Raw genomic sequence first — 22,693 nt, 5'->3', positions numbered from 1 at the left:
GTGTATGTTTCAGTGGGCTCTTTGTTCCAGTGTTATATTTGTCTCTCCTTGTGTCTATACTCACTGTCTTAATCATTCTCCTTTTTGTCTGAGAGAGTACCTGTCTTCCCTGTTCTTTAAAGAAAAATGTTAGCAATTCTTGGCCTTTTGCAGTTCTTTAATAGAAATTATAAAATCTTCTGTTGGAAATTCAGTTGAAGATGTATTGAATTTCAGGTTCAATTTGGCAATAACTGAGGCCTTTAAGATATTGAGTCTTCTGTCTGAACATATTGTTACTCAGTTTTTATCTTTTTTATTTTCCAGTAAAGTTTTATAATTTCAAATCTTGTGAATCATTTATTAAATTTGTTTTTAGTTTGTTTTTTATGTTTTCATAAATTGCATTTTATAGCTCGTATATAAAATTAGTATTCATTCCTTTCATATTAACTCTACTCAGCAAGTTTTCTTAAACTCAAGCTCTTTTTTTTTATTTTTTTTAAGTGTATTTATTTTTGAGAGAGACAGAGCGTGAATAGGGGAGGGGCAGAGAGAGGGAGAGAGAGAGAGAATCCCAAGCGGGCTCCACAGTGTCCATGCACAGCCTGATGTGGCACTTGAACCCGTGAAACCGTGAGATCATGACCTGAGCCGAAACAGAGTTGTATGCTTAACCGACTGAGCCTCCCAGGCACCCCTAAACTCTTAATTAATTCTAATAATTGAAGACTCTTTGGTATTTTCTATTTAGATTATAACTGAAATTTTGATTCCTCATTTTAATCTTAACATATGTTACTTTTCATGATCTTAATATGCAGGCTACAAAATGGAGCACAACGTTGATTAGAAGTTGTCTTGCAGATATCTTTGCCTTGTTCCTGAATTTAAAAGGAATGACTTAAGTTTTGTACCATTAAATACATTGCCATGATTTTTTTGTAAATTTCTTTACTGCTATAAGAAAATAATTCTTTAATAATGGCTGGAGAGTGAATTTTAATGATTGTTTTTTTGCATTTGTTGATGATCATATGGATTTTGACTTTAACATGATGAATGTTCTAATGTTCACCCAGTCTTACATTCCTGCAATAACCCCACTTTGATTATACTGTCTTATCTTTTCTATATAGGTGAGTATGGTTTGCTAAATTGTATTTAAATTTTTATGTACCTGATGTCTTCCAGCGATGTTGCATATTCCATTTGAAAAGAAGGCAAATAATACACATTTTTCACCATCCTTCATACTTAAGGCAGTGACAGAGATGTTCAGTAAATATTTGAATCTTAAGTGTTCCTAAGTAGAAACTAAAGTTGCCAAGGAAGAAAGTGGTCAGGTTAAACATTTTGCCTTTAATCCTGAAAGGTTCTCTTAGGATCATATCATTTTGGTTGGAAAATATTTATTGAATGCTTGGGGTCTTGAGGAGTGCTGATTAGGAGTTAGACTTGGGTTCCTTAGTAGCTATGAGACCTTAAGCAAATGGCTTAAGTTTTCTTAGCCTTGGCTTTTTTCACTACAAAATGGGGACAATAATATTTGCTGTGCTTCCTTCATGGGGTCCTTGTAATAACTAAAAGATAATATGAATGTGCTTAGAAAAAACACTGTGCTGACAAATCTAAGACACTATGTTCAGGGTTCTGAAAATGAATCCCAAATACAGTTTTCAGAATTCTAAAGTGGAAATGCTTTCTTACTTGTCAGGATGGGTGTGAGGGTCAACTCATAATGGAAATGTAAACTATAAAGTGCCATGCAAGTTTGAGGTTTGTGGGTTGTTTTTATTTTGCATATGTATATATTACCTGTATAATTGGTGGGGGGAGCATAAATATTCTGCTTGAAAGATCCTTTGCCCTTCAGTAGTTCTCAGGTGTTCATGATTGGATGGCCTGTGGCACTGAAAACAAGAATTCCCTTGAAATCTTCCATCATCTCAGATGACTGTTGTCTTTAGAAAGGCTCTGTTTGCAAGGTTAGCTCTTTGGTAGGCAACTGTGGACTAAAATGGTAAACCATTTCCTACACTGATATAAAACTTTAACCTCAATGACAAGAGTGCCTCACTGTGCCTAAACTATACAATGTGGTTTCTGTTGAACACCAGCTTTCTTTTCGAGAGTTGGGAATGCGACCAGCCCCCCAGTGAAAACTTTGGCCACTGAGTCTAAGGAGCTTCCTTGGTAGATAACACTTCACAAAAGTTGTTACTGTTGTGGCGCTGTTGTGCTGGAGGAATTAAGCACATCCTGTAGGACTCCACCCAGAGGGGAATTTTGAAAGCTTGTACCTGATATCTTACAAATTTCACCCCCATGCATCTTTTCCCTTTACTGATTTGCTTTGTATTCTTTTGCTGTAATTTATCCTAATCACTAGAATAACTATATTCTGAGTCCTGTCAGTCCTTAGCAAATCATCGAAACTGGGCTGGTCCTGTGAACTGCTGACAATCACAGTGACAATAGTTGGAACCTTCCCTAAATTTAAGTTCCCAGATACCAGCCAGGAACCAACCTTGCAAGTAGACATTTCTAAGTATAGCAGTCTCATGTCTGCTGTGTTCTCTTTTTACAGTCTTTCTATGACGTTTGTGCTCTTTGTTGTTATTTGTCATAAAGGAAATTATAATTTGTAATTTATATTTTATAAATATATTTGCAGTTATACTTTTAAATTTATATATTTTATTGAGTAGGATAATTCAGTCTATGGACAATGCAATTTTCCTGTTTTGCAGAGGAATGGTGTAATTCATTCATTCAACAGATATATTAAACTTCTATATCGAGTGTTTTTATTGGAATTTAAACTGTAGTGGGAATGACTGTGTTTTTCCAACATGAATTCTCCTGTGTCATTTGGGTATCCGTCATTCAATTCAATTCTGCCACTAACTAGCTGGACGTAGTGCAGGCCACACACACCATAAAGGAGCTAGGTCCCACATGACTGCCCCTATTTCATTAGCCACCTGCAAGTCCCAGGTGCCCTAAAGGTTTTTGCACTTCTGGCCACTCAACTACAAATTAAGGAGTTCACATGACCCTTCCTCCTCATGTTTATTAATTTGCTGGAATGACTCACAGAACTCCGGGAATAATTATTATCACCCCCCCCCTTTTTTTTTTAACTTTTAGAGAAAGTGAGCAAGCAGGAAAAAGGTAGAGGGAAAGAGAGAGAAAATCCTAAGCAGGCTCTGCACAGAGCCTGACTTGACTCGGGCCTCTATCCTACGACTGTGAGATCATGACCTGAGCCAAAATCAGGGGTCAGACATTCAACCCATTGAGCCACCCAGATCCCCCAGTTAAAGCTTTTTTTTGTTTTTTTTTTTTTTTCTCCTTTTCTTTTTATAAAGCATGCAACTCAGGAACAGCTAAATGGAAGAGATATATAGGGCAAGATGAAAAAGGGCTTCTGCGACAACTCTGGAACTCCTAGAACCTTACTGTCCAAGAGTTTTTATGGACATTTCATCATGTACTTATGATTTATTAAATTATTGGCCATTAATAATTGAACTCAGTCTCCAGCCCCTCCCTTCTCCCTTCTCCTAGGGTTAGGGTGTGGGGCCAAAATTTCTGACTCTAATCACTTGGTTGGTTTTTCTGGCTACCAGCCCTCATCCTCAAGTTACTAGGGGGTCCCACTATTAACATAACAAAGACTACTTTCACTTAAGAAATTCCAAGAGTTTGTGAATCTGTATCAAGAACCAAGGACAAAACTATGTTTTTTATTCCACAGGGCATACAAATAATAAATGTATAAAATGGGGTAAGTTTTTAAAAAAGAATTAAGGAGATAGGCTGACAGAAGGACGCTACTTTTGATAGGGTAGTCAGGGAAAGCCTTACTGACAGACTTTTGAGCAGATGACTGAATGGCCTGAGACAGGGAGCAGATAAACATAGTAAAAGAGCATGAAGTGTACTGTGGATTTTAGAAATCTAAAAGTTGGTCAGTATAGCTGGGAAATGATGAGGGGGCAAAGGTGGTGTGGACAGAGTGGGAGGGAATCAAGTCAGGGTTAGCTTGGGGTCAGACACATTGAGGCCTTAAAAGCCATTGTAAGAATTTTGGATTTTATTCTGTGAAGGAAATCTGTTGGAGGGTTATAATTAGGGGTATTACTCAAATTAATTTACTGTTTTAAGTGATAATGATTAGTACTTGGAGACAGACTAAGGAGATGTGGACAAGAATGATTAGGAGATTGTTAATGGCAGTCCAGACAAAAGATCACAGTGGTGTCAACCAGGGTATTACTAGTGGAATTGATGAGAAATTGGTGAGTTTCTGGGCATGCTCTGAAGACAAAGGCCCAACAAGATATACTGAAAGATTAGATATGGGATGTATGAGAAATGATTCCATCCAGGGGTTTTGACCTGAGCAGGTGGGTAAATGGTGGTACTGATGGTTGGGTGTGCTGGGAGAGGAGCAGGTTTTGGCAGTTGGGTTCAAGAATTTGTTATAGACATGATCTGAGGTACCCTTATTGACATCCAAGTGGAGATAATGAATAGGAAGTTTAATTTTGAATATAGAGTTCAAGAGAGGGACTTCTGGATTCCATATTTAAACTTGAAAATTTCGCAAATAGAGGCTTTTCAAAGCCCTCAATGTTGCTAGGATCAGAGGAACCCATGTAGATGAAAATGGAATGAGATCATCAAAGGAATTAATGTAGAAGAAAACCAGAAGAGGTGGAAGGACTAAGCTCTGGGGCACTGCAGCATTTAGAAAGAGGAAAGAGAGAGAGCCAGGGAGATTCTTAGGAAGAGACCTGTGTATCAGGAAAACCAGAGTGTGGTCTATCTTCTAAGGAAAGTGTTGAGATGAAGTGATCTGTATCCCATGCTTCTGAAAGGTCGCCAAATTCAGCAATATAAGTCATTGGTGAGGTTGAGCTTTTTCTCTGACTTGGTGAGGACTCAAGTGTGATTGGAAAGGGTTAAGAGAATGAGGTGATTAAAAGGCAGCAGCAATTACAAATAATTATTTTGAGGACTTTGTTGTAAAAGCTGAGAAATGAGGCAAGAACTGGAGGGGAATCCTCAAATTTAGGAAAGCTTTTGTTTTGTCCTTAATGACAATGTGAAAGATCTAGTAGGGAGAAAAAGTATCAGGAGGGGAAAAGGTTTTAGAGGAACCAAGACTGAATAGTAGATGGAGATAGGTCCATTAAACAAACTTCATTCCTTGTTTCAAGGGAGGGAAGGCAGGTTATATGAGAACAGGTGTAGTTAGGCTGGTGGTTCTCTTTGGTGAACTGGTTAATTGTTCAGTGAATCACCTAGAATATGGTTCCCCTGGTTCTATAAGGGGAGGTGAGATAGGCAAGTCAACTGTTTTGAACTTCCTTTTCTCTTGTCAAACAAGGAAGTATACTAGATTGTTTCTATGGTTCTTTTCAACTCTTAAAAATACTACTTTTCTAATCCCTGAAGTTTATAACATTCCCAATTGTTTTTCTCACTTGGAAAAACTGGCTACTAAGCACACATACTGTTTTTTCTAATTATATTGCTATTAGGTGCTTACCTAACACTTTGTCATCTTAATTTTTAATTGTACAGTTCAGTAGCGTTAAGGGTATTCATATTGTTGTGAAACATCTCCAGACTTTTTCGTCTTACAGAACTCTCTCTCTATTAAATAGCTCTCCTTTGCAACCTCCCTGGTAACCACCATTCTACTTCCAGTTTCTATGAATTTGACTACTTTAGGTACCTTATGTAAGTAGATGGGGCACCTGGGTGGCTCAGTTGGTTAAGTGTCCAACTTCAGCTTTGGTCATGATCTCATGGTTTGTGAATTCAAGTCCTCCATTGGGCTCTGTACTGACAGAGCAGAGCTTGGATTCTCTCTCTCTCTCTCTCTCTCTCTCTCTCTCTCTCTCTCTCCTGCTTGCTTTCTCTCAAAAATAAATGTTAAAAAAATTTTTTTAAGTAGAATCATGAAGTATTTGTCTTTTTCTGGACTGGCTTATTTCACTAAGCATAGTGTCCTCAAGGTTCATCAATTATGTAGCATATAATGGGATTTCCCTCCTTTTTAAAGCTGAATAATATTGTATATATATACGACATATTATCCTTTACTGTTTTTATTAGACACATTTGTGTGTATATGTAATGAGTTGCCAGTTTTGTGTTTCTTGGTTTAATTTTATTTCAAAATAGTTCTTATAAATAATTTTTGCAAGGCCATTTTATTTTCTGTCTTCCTTTTGCTTTTGGCTGAGCTGTTACTCTTTCTATGCTTTAAACTGCTGGTAGCAAAATGAGGACATTGACCCAACCCATTCGTAGTAACTGTGACTTTGCTTAAACCCAAACATTCAAAATGAGATGGCTGACTTAGAAAATGGAATACATTTTTAATAGCTTTTCAAAAGAATTTCATTATAACTTGAATCTTTATATAGAAAGTACTTTCATAATTTGCTGACCCAACCTGAGCAGTATTTTTATGATACATATGTGACAAATTTTGTTGAAAGACAAATCTTTTCTCTACCCGGTTTTATTGAGAAATAATTGACATGCGTCACTTGCCCAAGTTTAAGGCATACAACATGATGGTTTTACATATATTGTGAAGTAATTACCACAATAGGTACAGCTAACATCCCTTTTCTGATATAGATACAAAGAGAAGGAAAATAATTTCTTTTCCTTGTGATGAGAACTTTTAGGATATACTGTCTTGACAACTCTCCTATATATCATACAGCCATGTCAGCTGTGGTCCTCATGTTGTACATTACATCCTTAATACTTACAACTGGTAGTCTGTACCTTTTGACCACCTTCCTCTAATTCCCCTTTTTCCCAGTTTTTCAACTCTGGTAACCACAGGTCTGATTTCCTTTTCCGTAGAGTTTGGTTGTTTGTTGTAGATTCTACATAGAAGTGAGTTCCTACAGTATTTGTCTTTCTGTGTCTGACTTCACTTAGCATAATGCCTTCAAGGTTCATCCATGCTTTTGCAAATGGTAGGATTTTCTTGTTTTGTTATGGCTGAATAATATTCCATTGTATATGCCACAACTTATTTATCTATTCATCCATCCATGGACACACATTGCTTCCATGTCTTGGCTATTGTAAATAATGCTGCTATGATATGAACATGGAGGTGCAGAATGCTGGATTGTATCATAGTTCTATTTTTAATTTTTTGAGGATCCTCCATAATGTTTTCCATAATGGCTCTGCCAATTTACGATCCCAGGAACAGTGCACAATGGTTCCCTTTTCTCCACATCCATGCCGGCTTTTGTAATCTTTTTTCTTTTTGATGGTGACCATTCTTAACAGGTGAGATGATAATCATTGTGGTTTTAATTTACATTTCCCTAATGACTAATGGATGTTGAGCATCTTTAATGTACCTGTTGGCCTTTCAACTATCCTTGGAGAAATGTTTCAGGAGGGATAAATTTGGAACTTTTAGTTTTATAAGAGCTAGTAGGCAGTGAATTTAATGAAGATGGTTTATTTTCATTTGTTTTGGTTTGGGTTTTTTGGGTAAATCCTCTATGCATAGTTCTGTTAGTATCTGTGCAGTGTTCAATAATTCTAATAAAAATTGTTTTGAACATCTTAAGTGACTATACAGGTGATTTATGCTCATAAATATATATTGTTAAGGAATACTTACTAACCAGTGACTTTGAATGGTAGTTGTTAAATAATAGGATTCTAGTAGGTTGTATGAAGACCTAAGGTTCTCTGTGAAAAATCATATTTAAAATTAAGCTAAGTGACAATTTGTGGTGCTTTGTAAGAGCTTTAGCAGTTTTATATATTTTAAGAATTGAAATCTTACCCTGTTTTCCAGTCATCTCCAAAACCTGTCAGTTTTCCAAAAAGTTTGAAAAATGCCAACTCTTTTTTTTTGAATGTTTATTTTTGTTTTTGAGAGTGAGAGAGACAGAGCACAAGCAGGGGAGGGCAGAGACATAGGGAGACACAAAATCTGAAGCAGGGTCCAGGCTCTGAGCTGTCAGCTTGGAGCTGATGTGGGGCTTGAACTCACAAACTGAGATCGTGACCTGAGCCAAAGTCGGACGCTTAACCTGCTGAGCCACCCAGGCGCCCCGAAAAATGCCAACTCTTAATCCTGTCCATGTGAAAACACTTTTTATATAGACTTAACATTGTTTTCCTTGAGTACCACTTTGAGACTTCACTCCTATACCCCTTCCATGCTCTTTAGTTTTCATAGCCATAGTGTGTTGTTCTGTATTTGTTTTTAAATCAGTGGGAAAATTGCATGATTTTACGTGGAAATAGTCTTTGGTTTTTAATAGAATGCAGATACAGTGTGCTTATTGTGATTGTCTTTGTTTATTCCAGGAGGTTGTTTACCGTTATTGTAAATATTCATTGTCCCTTTGTACTTTTCTGGATGTAGATTGTTCTGGAGCTGTATAGTATAATTCTCCAAAGATAAGAGTTGAGAACTTACTTTGCTGTGGTTATTTGAATAAAAAAAATGAATGAGAATTTTGAACAACTAGCAGTTCTGTCTTCCACCCTGGCTTTCAGCTTCTCCATTACTTCCCCCACTCCCGGTCTGCCTACCAATAGGAAGTCACCTACAACTAACAACATGCCACAGTTAGCATCCCTGCACTGAAATTATGTGGAACGTAATCCCAAATTGAACAGAATCCCATTCATGACAGAATGAATGGAAATAAAATTTTCATTTGTGTGGAAACAAAATTTTATATTTTTGGGTATTTGATAAGCTTTAATGTTTTCTAATTAAACCTCCTCTTCCACCTTTTTTTCTTAAGTAAATGTAAATTTTTTGAGGCAAGGACTATGCCTTTCTGTTTACTGCAGAGTCTTGGACATTTGATAAATATTCAGGGAGTATTTAGTTGAGTGGGGATAGATTAATTCAGTCATTTTGTAAGTTTCAGATACTATAAAAAATATTTACTTTTCTGAGTATATTTTACATTACATTTTTTTTAATTTTTTTTTTTTTAACATTTATTCATTTTTGAGAGACAGAGACAGAACATGAGCGGGGAAGGGGCAGAGAGAGAGGGAGACATAGAATCTGAAGTAGGCTCCAGGCTCTGGGCTGTCAGCACAGAGCCTGACACAGGGCTCGAACCCACAAACTGTGAGATCATGACCTGAGCCGAAGTCAGACGCTTAACTGAGCCACCCAGGTGCCCCTTACATTACATATTTTTAAGTAAAATATATTAAACTTAATTGTGAGTATATTTATGTATTTTTGTGCAGTATTCATATTCAAGTTGTGTGAACATTATTTCTTTTTTATAGTGTCTGGCAAATGGCTATATGTAGTCAAATGTGAAACACTTTGGAAGTTTTATTATTTTAAAGTAATATTTGAATTCTGTTACACAGTCAGTGGGCTCTGTTTTTTCTGTTATCTCCATCAGAGGAATATGGGCAATACATGAACAAATGTGTCTATGTATTTATATCCTATTGGCATTTTAAAATTTGAAAAGTAATTTCTGTATTTTTATTTTTCAGAAGAGCTTAGCCGAACCTTCAAGGTCTAATGGAAGTGTGGCTCGCCATTCCTCATCTCCGTATGTAGTATATCCACCTGATAAGCCTTTCCTTAATAGTGATCTACGACGCTCTCCAAATAAGCCTACGTTTGCCTATCCGGAAAGTAACAGCAGAGGTAACAGAGCCTAACAAAATAGATTGGTTTTTTTGTTTGTTTGTTTGAATAGAGCCTAACAAAACAGATGGGGTTTTTGTTTGTTTGTTTACCCACTGCTTAAAAACCGTTATGTCTTCCATGTATTTTTAAAATTAGAGGAAAGTCTATTTTCCCCTTCCTGTTTCTTCCCTTCTCAAAATATAGTAGTACCTTTCTTCTGTTTATTGATCGTTGAACACTATCTTCCACCAAATTATCAAGGCTAAATACTTTGGGAACTCTGGACTGCTCTGTCATCTGTAATATCAGTCAGGGACCAAAAACCGGTGTTTTGCCTCTGAAGTATCCCAAAGACTTATTTGTTCTGTCTCTCCATTTGCATTGCTTTAGTTCAGGCTCTCATCTATTGCATAGGTAATTGTAATGCACTCCTACATGATTGCTTAGCCTGTGGTTTGCCTTTCAGCCCCATTCCTGCCATTTGCTGTTATCCATCATCTCTCCCACTTAAACATATTTCAGCACCTCCTCATGGCTTACATAACAAATTCGTAGATTTTTCATAAACTTGACTCAGTATACCTTACCAGTTTCATCCCTTGCTTCTCTTCTGTTCTTCCTTACCCACACATCCTTCGCTCTGGCTTCTTTGAGATACCTGTATATTTGTTCGTGGAGCTTGCCATCTGTATTAGCTTTCTTGCTGTCTTAACAAATTACCATGAGTCAGCAGCTTTAACACAAATGTATTATCACAGTTTCTGTAGGTCAGAAATGTGGATGGGCTCAACAGGGTTCTCTGTTTAGGACCCTACGCAGCCGAAAGCAAGGTTTTGACTGGGCTGTGTTCCATACTGAAGAGTCTAGGGAAGAATCTGCTCTCAGCTCGTTCAGATTTTTGTTCAAATTAAGTTACTTGTGGTCATAGAGCTGAGGTTCGGTTGTCTTGCAGACTTGCATTCAGTGCTGGATTTTGCTCCTGGAGGCTGTCTGCATTCCTTGCCATGCTGTCTTTATGTCCCCCTTCGGCAGTGGTGGGTCAGGTCTCTTCATGCGTCATATACTCTGACTTCTGCTGCTGCATCTTTCTAGCCACAGCTGGGGAAAATTGTCTGCTTTTAAGCGTTCGTGTGATTGGTTAGATTGGGCCGACAATGAGGAATAATCTCCCTGTTTTAAGGCTTGCAACTTTAGTAACCTTTCCAAAAGTCCTTTTGGCCATATAGCAGGTATTTAGAATTTCAAGGAGTAGGACATAGCTATCTTAGGGTGTCCATTCTGCCTTCCACACCAGCCATGTGTCAGGCTTACAAGTCTTTCTCATGTTGTGCCCTCTTTTTGAAATCTTTCTGTTGTAAAATTATAGATGTTATTGGATTGATACAAAAAAAAATTATAAAAGCTTAATGAATCCTAATTAGACAGTTCACAACACCATGATCTGAAGGGATGAAAGAAGCCTGTTTACTATCTTACACATTATATTTTCTTGTGTTTACTTTATCACCGTTTTTGCTCTTCTCTCTCATATTCCTTAAAACCACTAGTGACGCACAAGCAGAATTTAATATTATTGTTAACACACTGGTCTAAATACTAAATAAACATTTCCTGACTCTCTGCTCTATGAATAAATCTGCCCCGTTTAACTTTTCTTACTCTTTCATTCTTTAGTAATTACTTTTCTCTGAACTTATCTTAGAAGTTTCTTTATATGAAGTAAATATCAGAACTGGATGTAATGTTGTAGTGGGAGGATTGATTCCTAATTCCTAGACCACGTATTCATGGCAGACCTCTGTTGGCATGATTATTGTGTGTGTGTGCTAAATTATTACTAAATCTTACCTGATTCTTCTCCACTGTGGGCTTTGTATATTTTTTTGTGCTTTTTTACCATATGTTGTTTGAATGTTTTGCAAGTTTTATTTTTTGAAATTGCCAAAGTCTTTACTGTGTTCTGATGAGTAGCACTTTATCAGTTGCTCTAATTAGCATTTTCTTTATTATCATCATCTTTGAGACACCGTATCCTATAAATAAGAGGTTTCTAGTTAGTAAGTTGAGTATCGAATATATTAAAAAACACCAGACTTTGGGGCACTTGAGTGGCTCAGTTGGTTAAGCATCCGACTTCACCTCAGTTCATGATCTTGTGGTTGGTGGGTTTGAACCACGCGTCGGGCTCTGTGCTGACAGCTCAGAGCCTGAAGCCTGCTTCAGATATTCTCTCTCTCTCTCTCTCACTCTCTCTGCCCCTCCCCCACTCATGCTCTGTCTCTCAAGTCTGTCTCTCAAAAATGAATAAATGTTAAAAAAAAAAAAAAAAAAAAAAAACACCAGACTTCTGGTTAAATTCATTTTAGTAAACACTTTTGAAACCTCATTATGGCCTAGGTTTTTACATTGGTGACTATACTTAAATATTATTATCTACCTTGTACTGTACTACATAATCAGTTCACAGTTTACAAATGTCAGTTTAACCTATATGTGGTTGAAACATAACACTTCTTTTATGTAGAGAATCATTAGTAAATACAGTTGGCCTAGTACTAGTGATTAAACACAAATTTTAAAACAGCAAAATGTGATTGTGTGGTAAAGTGAATATATTTCATTTAATTTTCACAGAACAATTATATAATTATATTCAAAATTTACACATAGAGTAACATCTCAAATATGATTAGTTTAATATGTAATATTATAACTCTTTACTCATTCCACATTTTCCCCAACTGTTTAGTGGACCCTTAAATATTTATTGAATGAGTTAAGTCTTATTTTGAATAGATACTCCCTATTAAAAAATTTGTCTTCTTTACATGTAATAAATCCTTTTCTTTTTCTTTTTTTTTTTTTTTTTTTTTTTTTTGCACTAATACTTTAGGGGAAGAAAGACTTGTGATTCTTCTTAAGTTCTAGTTTAATTTTTTTTTTGATAAATTACCATTTCACTTTGCACTCTGCTAATAACTTTGAAAATATAATTTGACTAATGCCATAGAAAGGGATAATTAAACTATGTTTCTTGTAATTCTCATTTTCATACTCATTTTGCGTTTTAGTTAGAAAAGAGGTGAACAAGAAATTGGAAGTTATTGGTGCCTTCAGAAAATGTATTGTCCCTGGAGCCCTTTAAAAAAATGGTAACTAATGTATGTCATTCCAAAAAAGTTTAATCTGTTGTTTATGTTATTAGTTTAATGCATTTCAGATGATGGTAGTATGCAGAATGGCTTGGACATTTGAAGCAAGGTAACCAACTACAAGGCAATACTACTAGCCAGTGCTTCCAAACCTTTCATTTCATCATAGTACATGTGGAAAATGAAATGATAATACATGTACAGCTCATGGAGGTAAACTGATGGGGCTGATGGCGCCTAGTCTGGTATCTTTTACAGTGCCAGGCCACTCATGGCTGAGAGCTTAGAGAGAAACAGTCTTGAACTATTACAAATTTGTGTCACACTTACTGGAAAAAGCTCAGTATTCTTGTGATCAGTGAGAGGAGTCAAGTTATGGCTATGGTGTTAGGTATTAATAACAATTTACTGCCCATCTGTTCTCCTGAAGCATTTGTTCTCAAATTTTTTCATCCAAGAAACCCTAATAAACCCATTACATGTTTGCATAAACATTTTAATGAAGAATAACTGTTTTCCAAATTTAAAAAATATACTGTTAAGAGTGACATTGTTTTATTTTATACTTTATAAATCTACTTCTGGCTTCATAAAAGACAGCTTGATTCTCCTCTATTTTTGCATTCCATTTGTGTGGATAAGTTGTTTTGATTGAAGTATGAAAAAAAATCTGGCCTTACACAGATGTGTAGGTAGAAAATAAATAGTATTCTAATAATTTTTCCAACAATTTGTGGATATTTTTATATGATACTACTCTAAAACGTGGCCATTGGTAGTTTCTTAAAATTTAGTTGCATTGTGGAAACTGAAAACATTGGTGAATTTTTCATATTCTGGGATCTCAGGGCCACGTACCCGATTAACTAGGAGGACTGACCTCACAAGTTTCAGAAGTGGTTCTAATTATGGCCGTGGCTTATTACAGTAGAATCTGAAGGAACCCAGATGCAGGCTTCTAAATTTCTCTCTTATGGAAGTCACACAGAAAGACACTTCTTCCTACAGCTGTAAACTGTATGATGTGTGCAGTGTTTCTGCCCAGGAAAGCCCACTTAAGGCTCAGACACTATGGCTTTTATTTGGAGCTGGTCACACAAATATTTGGCGCCTGCACAGTCATGCTATTCACCATAAAACACATTGTTTTCACAATCGAGACAGGCTTGCCCAGAAGGATTTAGTGTTAGGCATACAAAACAACCTTATTAATTAGTAACATAGGGAGCATTCCAAGAGCCTAGTTTCCAGAGGCTAGCCAAGGTTCAGGCCTTCTGTATAAACTCTTTTGTGTGAGAATTTATTTTTTAATTGAAATGTAGTTGACATACAATATTACATTAGTTTCAGGTGTGAAGCATAATGATTGGACTCTTCTGTGTATTCTGTTCTCACCATAGTAAGTGTAGTTTGCTATCTGTCACCATACAGTGTCATTACAGTATTATTGGCTATGTTGCCTATGCTGTATTTTTCATCCCCGTGACTTATTTCATAACTGGAGTTTGTATCTCTTAATCACCTTCACCTATTTTGCCCATCTCCCACTCTTCTCCCTTCCGGCAGCTCCCAGTCTTCTGTATTTATGAGTGTGTTTCTGTTTTTGTTCGTGTGTCAGGTGTGGGATTTTTGTTGTTTTTCTTTGTTTTGGGTTCCACATACAAGTGAAATCATTTGGTATTTGTCTTTCTCTGCCTTATTTCATTTAGCATAATACTCTCTAGGTCCATTCTTGTTATGTATCAGCAAGATTTTGTTCTTTTTTATGGCTGAGTAATATTCCATTGTATATGTATATTAATCCATTATGCATAAATGTGTGGAATATGTAATATTTTATTTTATATACCACATCTTTATTCATCTATGATTTGCTTTTGTATCTTGGCTGTTGTAAATAACGCTGCAATAAACATAGGAGTGCATATATCTTTTCAGATTAGCATTTTTGTTCTCTTTGGATAAAGTTTCACTAGGGGAATCACCAGATCATACGATATTTCTGTTTTTAGTTTTTTGAGGAGACCTCCATAATGTTTCCATAGTGGCTTCCCCAGTTTATATTGTTATCAACAGTGTGTGAGGGATCGCTTTTCACATCCTTGTCAACACTTGTCACTTCTTGTCTCTTGATACTAGCTGTTCTGACTAGTGTGAAGTGATATCTCACTGTGGTTTTGACTTGTATTTCCCTGATGGCTAGTGATGTTGGACATCTGTTCATGTGTCTGTTTGCCATCTGTATGTCTTCTTTGGAAATGTCTATTCAGATCTTCTTCCCATTTTTATTTGGATCATTTGTGGGGTTTTTGGTGTTGAGTTTTAGGAGTTCTCTGTTTATTTTGGATGTTAACAGCTGATCAGATACATGATTTGTAAATATCTTTTCCCATTCAGTAGGTTGCCTTTTCATTTTGTTGGTGGCTTCCTTTGCTGCATAAAAGCTTTTTAGCTTGATACAGCCCCAGTAACTTATTTTTTTGCTTTTGTTTCTTTAGCCTAAGGAGACATATCCATAAAAATGTTAAGGCTGGTGTCCAAGAGATTACTGCCTGTATTTTCTTTTAGATGTTCTATAGCTTCAGGCCTCACATTTAGGTCCTTAATCCATTTTGAGTTTATTTTGGGGCATGGTGTAAGAAAGTGGTCCAGTTTCATTCTTTTGCATGGAGCTGTCCACTTTTCCCAATGCCACTTATTGAAGAGACCATCTTTTGCCCAGTGTATGTTCTTGCCTCCTTTGTCATAGATTAATTGATCATATAAATGTACTTTTATTTCTGGGCTTTCTATCCTGCTCCATTGATCTGTGTGTTTATTTTTGTGCCAGTACCATAGTGTTTTGATGATTACAGTTTTGGAATATGTCTTGAAATCTGGGATTGTGATATCTCGAGCTTTGTTTCTCTTTCTCAAGATGGCTTTGGCTATTTAGGGTCTTTTGTGGTTCCATACAAATTTTAGGATTATTTGTTCTAGTTCTTTGAATAATAGAGTTAGAGTTTTGATAAAGATTGCATTGAATCTGTAGATTGCTTTGGGTAATATGGACATTTTAACAATGTTTCAATCCATGAGCATGGTATATCTTTCCATTTTTTTGTGTTGTTGAGGAGTGTTTAAACAAATAATTTTGCTGATACATAAGCCATTCCAGAATGTAGAAAAGGAAAGCATATACCCCACCTTGGGTCTTTTTTTAATCCAGTACATCCCTGTGATACTACAGTTGCTGACATACAGAACAGAGTATCGTGTGTTCCAGCCAATTGCATTAATGACCATAAATGCGGAAGTAAAATACTAGCAAAATCATACACAATTATGTATAATCTAATGAAGGAATGCAAGAAATGTTTGGTATTACAAAGTTTTATTTAAAAAAATTCTTTTTAATATTTATTTTAGAGAGAGAGAGAGACAGAGTGTGAGTGGGGGAGGGGCAGAGAGAGAGGGGCTAGGCTCTAGGCTCTGAGCTGTCAGCACAGAGCCCAACGCAGGGCTCAAACCTACAAACCACCGGATCATGACCTAAGCTGAGGTCGGACACCCAACAGACTGAACCAGGCTCCCCTACAAAGTTTTATTTTAATAAATACTTCTTAGTGGTTTAGAAGAAGAAGTTTTAAAAAACCTCAAATTGATATTAAAAAACATTTATTAATTTTCTCTTTTCATCTTACATGTGTTATATAATTATTCCAGGTATTTTAGAGAATTATTTAATTCCTTTAAATACTAATCTTAAATCTGGACTCTTCTATTCTCATAGTCTTTTCAGTTGATTTTTTAGTTTTCTAAGTTGTATGTGTTTCATGTTTATGTTTAATTACACTGTAGTGTCACCGCATACTAGGAGTAAACTGGCTCTATTATAAAATGTATCAATCTCATGTTTGGGGCCTGTAACATTCTAGGCACTAAAATTTGGTGAATGAATGAATTACATTAATAAATGGAAAGGTGTGCCTTGTTTTGAGTGAGAACCCTCGATTTTTAAGACGGCAGTTCTTCCGACCTATTATGCGGTTTCCATGAAGTTTCATGGAAATCGTTGTTTAGGCAAAATGGTTCTGAATATTTAATTGGTAAGAATAAATAACTTTGAAATGTTTTAAAAGTTTATGTAGTGTGGGAGACTGTCACTATGATGTTTATAAGGTTTTAATAGTTAAAATACTGGAATAATGAATCAGAATAAAAATACTGAAAGTGTAATTTCAGGTATGTGTGTATGAGACTATGGTAGAAGGTATATGTGTGTTAGTAATAATAATACCTATATATCTTAGTACTTGTGTGAATTTGGTATATGAGGCAATCGCTCTTTAAAGTTCTTCCTTCAAAACAAAAGTATCTTTTATTTCACATAAAGAATTAAATGTAAGAATATGTGAAACTCTAAGTGTAACAAAAGGAACATGCAAAGTTTATGTATTCTTGACGTTGAAGAGCATTCTATCTTTGTAAAGAACTTGATGCAAAAGATTTCTCATTATAATGATATAAAAAATCAGAACAGCTTTATACCAAAACTGACAGCATCTAAACTAGAATTAATAAACTAATAAAATCAAAGGGGCAACTTTTTCTTAAGGAATTCAAAAGAAAAATTGGCCAATAATATATATTTAAAAATCTTTAAACTTTTTTTTTTTTTTTAATTTTTTTTTTTCAACGTTTTTTTATTTTATTTTTGGGACAGAGAGAGACAGAGCATGAACGGGGGAGGGGCAGAGAGAGAGGGAGACACAGTATCGGAAACAGGCTCCAGGCTCTGAGCCATCAGCCCAGAGCCTGACGCGGGGCTCGAACTCCCGGACCGCGAGATCGTGACCTGGCTGAAGTCGGACGCTTAACCGACTGCGCCACCCAGGCGCCCCAAAAATCTTTAAACTTTTAATAGAAATGCAAATTAAAATAACCAGTAGTAGCTTTTGTTTCTTAATGAGACTAACCGAAACAGAAATAGTGTAATTAATAGTGGGGTGTGTTGGCAAAGACACATACTTTTAATGAAAGTATAAATTGATACAACCCTTTATGAAGGTACTTTACTTTCAAGAGCCTTTCAAATACAGATGTTTCAAATATGGATATTCTTGGACCCAGTAACATCATTTTTAATTTTTAATTATTATAAGGAGATAATCTTTTAAGATGATCTGATTATATGAGGGAATGCTCAGTTTATTATAGTGCTAAAATGAAAAATCATAAATTTTATTTTTAATTTATTTTGCATATATCAAAAAAGATTGAAAGAAATAACCAAAAATGGTAGTCCTTATCTCTTGGTAGTAGGATTATAAGTTATACACACACACACACACACATATGCTGCTTTTTTATATATATTCTTCTTTTATATATTTTATAATCAGAAATTTTTGGAGGTCAGTTTAAAGAGTGATTAGGATTTTTCCTGTATAATGAAAAAACTGAGACTTAAAAAAAGAATCCTTTTTGTGCTTGATATCTTTAACTCTACAATGGGATTCTGCATAGGATTCTGTTAATAAAACAGAAAAAGATTGACAGTTAATATACTTGAGGTTACATAAGAATTTTGTATGATTAATTTTGTATGATTAAATATTTTTACCATTTTATAAAATCTTTGTAATCTTTTGCCATAATAATTTGTTTACTTGAGTACCTAGCACATTTCAGAGACTTTAAGTAGGTTTTTAAAAAAAACAATTACGTGGCAATAATTAACATTCCATTGTTCCCAAAGAGTGATTGATTCTCTCCTGGGCCCACCTGTCAATTTTATTTTTTATTTAGATTTGCATATTTAAAAATAATTTTTTTAGTGTTTACTTTTGAGAGAGGGAGAGAAAGAGCACAAGCTGGGGAGGGGTAGAGAGAGAGGGGACTGAGGATCCAAAGCAGGCTCTGCTGTCAGCACGGAGCCTGATGTGGGGCTTGAACTCACCAACCATGAGATCATGACCTGAGCCAAAGTCAGACGCTTAACTGACTGAGTCACCTAGGGTGCCCCAAGATAAGTATGTTTTTTATTGAACTTTCTCCATATATATTGTTACATTATTCATGTTTGGATTTGGCAGCCATATTTTCTGCTCTGAAGAATCTTCAAGATAAGATTCGACGCTTAGAACTTGAAAGGATTCAGGCAGAAGAAAGTGTGAAAACCTTATCTAGAGAAACAATTGAATATAAGAAAGTATTGGATGAACAGATTCAAGAAAGAGAGAATTCAAAGAATGAAGAGTCAAAGCATAATCAAGGTTTGTTTAATTATGAAGGAAATGAAACTTACAAATACACAAAATACAAAATGAAATACATAAAATAAGACTTGTAAAATTATTCTAAAAGCAAATTCACGATAATGTTTTCTAGTGGTCAGTATCTTTGGGCACTCCAGAACTGCATTATACTTGAGTACATTCTGAGGAACACGTGGTGATGCCTTGCATTATATTTACTGATCAAATTCAAGACAGATTGGACTAGCATATAGAAAGAGAATGACTTAGGTCATCTGAATAGGCTTCTAGAGCTATTGGAGAGGGTTTATTGTATACCCAGTAGATTTAATTCCCATTAACAGCTTGTTACAACTGTTGTATGAGTGAGCTAATTTCTGTTTATGTATTCTGTTTAGAATTGACATCTCAGTTATTAGCTGCAGAAAATAAATGTAATCTCTTAGAAAAACAGTTGGAATACATGCGCAATATGATAAAGCATGCAGAAATGGAAAGGACATCTGTCTTAGAAAAACAGGTATGGTGCCTCACAGATTCATTCACAACAGTAGCTATGGGGGAAATTAGACTGACATAAAGATCTTTTTTTCTCAGTGAAGACTAATGGTTCTGTTATAATAATCATTTCTCCTTTAATCCAAATCACTGATAGTAGTACCACTAGTTCATTTTGAGAAACAACTAAGTGTAAGCTTTGAGAAAAATGTGATTTGTTGTTTTAACATAGCTATAAAGAGGCTTCCTTTTTGGATGACCCTCACACACACTGCATATCTTCTGCACACAGCTTTGATAGCTTCTGCTTTTGAACAATATAACAGCCCACGACTGAAATTACTTGGGATCGTATAGGGTGGGGAAGAGGGTAGTCCGTTCAATCTGCCATATGATTGGAAATGGCAAAACATATATAGTAACATAGTCATTCTCTACTTTGGAATATTCCAGTTCTTAGCTTAGAAAGCATCTATAAGTGAGACGTTTTGACTAATCTCTATTAAGCATATATATATTAAATAACCTTGTTTATTTATCAGTGAATTTTATCATCAGTGAATTTTAAATAGCCCATTTCATAAGAATGGTTCTGATACTGGAAATAAAATATGATTTCGCCAATTTTTAACTTAATGTATTTTTTAAGGGCAGCAAATATCCATAAAGGTGGATTGGAAGGATCCACTAAAGTGGATTGGAAGGAATTAGTAATTGACACAAACTCCTGGGGAAATTACTGCTTTATTTAGTCATATTCATATTTCTGTTAGTATGATATCTATTGCTATAGTCTTATCTATGAAGATATACTATTTATAAATTCAGGTACTTAGTGTTTTGGCTTTTTACCAATAGACCTCAATTTAGCATATTTCTACTACTTATCCTAGTTTAATGGTTTACCCTGTGACTGTCAGGGGGCATTCTTTTCAAAGCCTTAATACTAGACCTAAAAATAATAATAATCGATGTTTTGTATAGAATTCAGAGGAAGCATAAATTATAGATACAAAAAACATAATTATTGCCTTTAGAGATTAACTGTGTAAGAGAACCAGACTCATTGAAAGTATTAGCCCATATATCTAAAAACTCTCAGCTGAGTATAACGAAAGTCTCAGGGTATAGAACCTACTGTTATAATGGTATATAGTAGGAGCAGGATTCCACTTGTATTTATTGATTTCTTTATCCTGTGGTTTCATCTTAACATTGTTTTCCTAGAATTACTCTGTAGTATAGAAGTTCTGTGAAAGGCCAGATATTACTTATAGTATATTCTAAGTTATACCCAGTATTAGTTGTGTTTTGTTTTTTTGTCAAATTCTCATGTTTGTGTTTACTACTATTTTCCAGGTTTCCCTCGAAAGAGAACGACAACATGATCAAACACATGTGCAGAGCCAGCTTGAAAAGTTAGATCTTCTTGAACAGGAGTATAACAAACTTACCACAATGCAGGCCCTGGCGGAAGTCAGTGCATGATACTGGTTCTTTTGTAAAATTGATCATTTTATAATACCGGCTATTCATAAGAAGAAAAGTGATCTTGTAGCAAAGAAACAGGAATTTTTAAGAGGAAGAAATGTAAATTTGGAAAGGGTGTTCACATTTTCTAATCTTGATTTACATAAGAAGTTCTTTTTGAAAATGTTGGAAGCTTAAATGTTTTAAGCATCAATAAGACCTGTATCACTTGGTTTAAGTTGTTGCCTTTAGTTTTAATTGATTCACTTGGGAGGTGTTTAATACCACTGAGATTAACATTCCAAATTTAGCTTCCATGTAGCCTATATGCCTTCATACGGAACTGTACTCTTTGGCCATAGATTTTACCCACAATTCTGTTTAACTACCTCACAGCTACTTCACAAATGACTAATAATGAATCACAGAGGAGAGCGTCATGGTTACTGGCAAGCACAGAGTCATTACTAGAGTGAACAAGCTTGTGTTTACTGTGCTAAAATTTTATAGCACATTCCTGTGTTGCTGTATTAAAATTTTACAAACAGACACTAAGTCTTTAACCACTTTTAATATTTATATCACTAGAAAAAAATGCAAGAGTTGGAAGCAAAACTCCACGAAGAAGAACAGGAACGGAAACGCATGCAAGCTAAGGCAGCCCAGGTAAGCTGCAGTGTCAGCAGGCAGGCTTCCCAGATTTCATACACCTCTTTGTGTCAAAACAAAAGATTCATTGTGGACTTCTTACATCATTTATATTTTGGAGGAGTCTACTATATAGATTCTCAGACATAGCTTGATATAGAAAATTATTAACATATTTTTGTAGGCGAAGAGTAAAAGTTGAGCAGTTTTTTAGAGTTGTTCAAATTGTGGGTTTTAATCAGCATTTTAAAAAAATCAATGGACTAAAAACCATCAGAGTAATAATACATAAGGATGTAAAACTTCTCACTTGGGTCACTGTTGGAAATGTTGGAAAACCATCATTTAGTTTCCTGCTTACACGTTTTCCTTTCCCTTGGTGGCCTCAAAACACCAGGACAGAAATTGAGGTAGTGGGCTGCCCCAATCAATAGTGACCATACCAATTCACAAAAGCTACTGGATGAGGAAAGTGAGCTCTGTTTGCTCCTAGTCTTTGATTTTAGCCCATGCATTGGCCACCAGGTAGAATAGGTGAGGCAGTGTGAATCCACACAAACATTGAATTTTTATGTATACGAACCAGAACCACATTTCTAAACGATGCAGCAATACTTTTGTTCCCAGTGAGTCTTACTGACAGGCTCAATAAAATACCTTGTTCGTAATTGAAGATTCTTTTAAGAGCTTTTTTATTCAAATACCTCCTATTTTCCCTCCCACTTCCAGAGTCTTAAAACATTCATGTGTATCTTTTCTCATATTAACACAAGAAGCAGGTCTTGATTCCAGAACGTTAGGAGCAGAGGGTCTGCAGCTTAGGCTGTGGTCAGAGGCCAGCAGTGTCCTGAGTTCCGTTCATATGTGGGCTTGCAGGGCTGTAAACATCTTGTTATCCTTGTCACCTTGTCTGTTGCTTCCAGAACCTCCCAGAACTCTCTGATTTAACATAGTCTCTTTCTATTAAACCTGATATATTTTCTTTCTCAAATATTTACCTTGTGTTGTATTTT

At 35.6% G+C, this 22,693-nt stretch overlaps 1 protein-coding gene across 2 annotated transcripts in view; it reads left to right on the top strand.

Annotated features, from left to right (window-relative positions):
* The window catches only part of CEP57 (centrosomal protein 57), a 41,149-nt gene that overhangs the window by 4,792 nt on the left and 13,664 nt on the right, over positions 1 to 22,693 (top strand). For both annotated transcript variants that reach the window (XM_011286510.4, XM_023239321.2), the window contains exons 2-6: positions 9,535 to 9,691; positions 18,903 to 19,082; positions 19,463 to 19,584; positions 20,922 to 21,038; positions 21,621 to 21,698. In XM_011286510.4, coding sequence (XP_011284812.1) covers positions 9,535 to 9,691; positions 18,903 to 19,082; positions 19,463 to 19,584; positions 20,922 to 21,038; positions 21,621 to 21,698 — 654 coding nt within the window. The remainder of the gene's footprint in view (positions 1 to 9,534; positions 9,692 to 18,902; positions 19,083 to 19,462; positions 19,585 to 20,921; positions 21,039 to 21,620; positions 21,699 to 22,693) is intronic.

The sequence above is a fragment of the Felis catus genome, chromosome D1 (assembly GCF_018350175.1).
Source record: "Felis catus isolate Fca126 chromosome D1, F.catus_Fca126_mat1.0, whole genome shotgun sequence".
In the NCBI taxonomy this organism is placed as follows: Eukaryota; Metazoa; Chordata; class Mammalia; order Carnivora; family Felidae; genus Felis; species Felis catus.
This window is presented reverse-complemented; position numbering and strand designations above follow the sequence as displayed.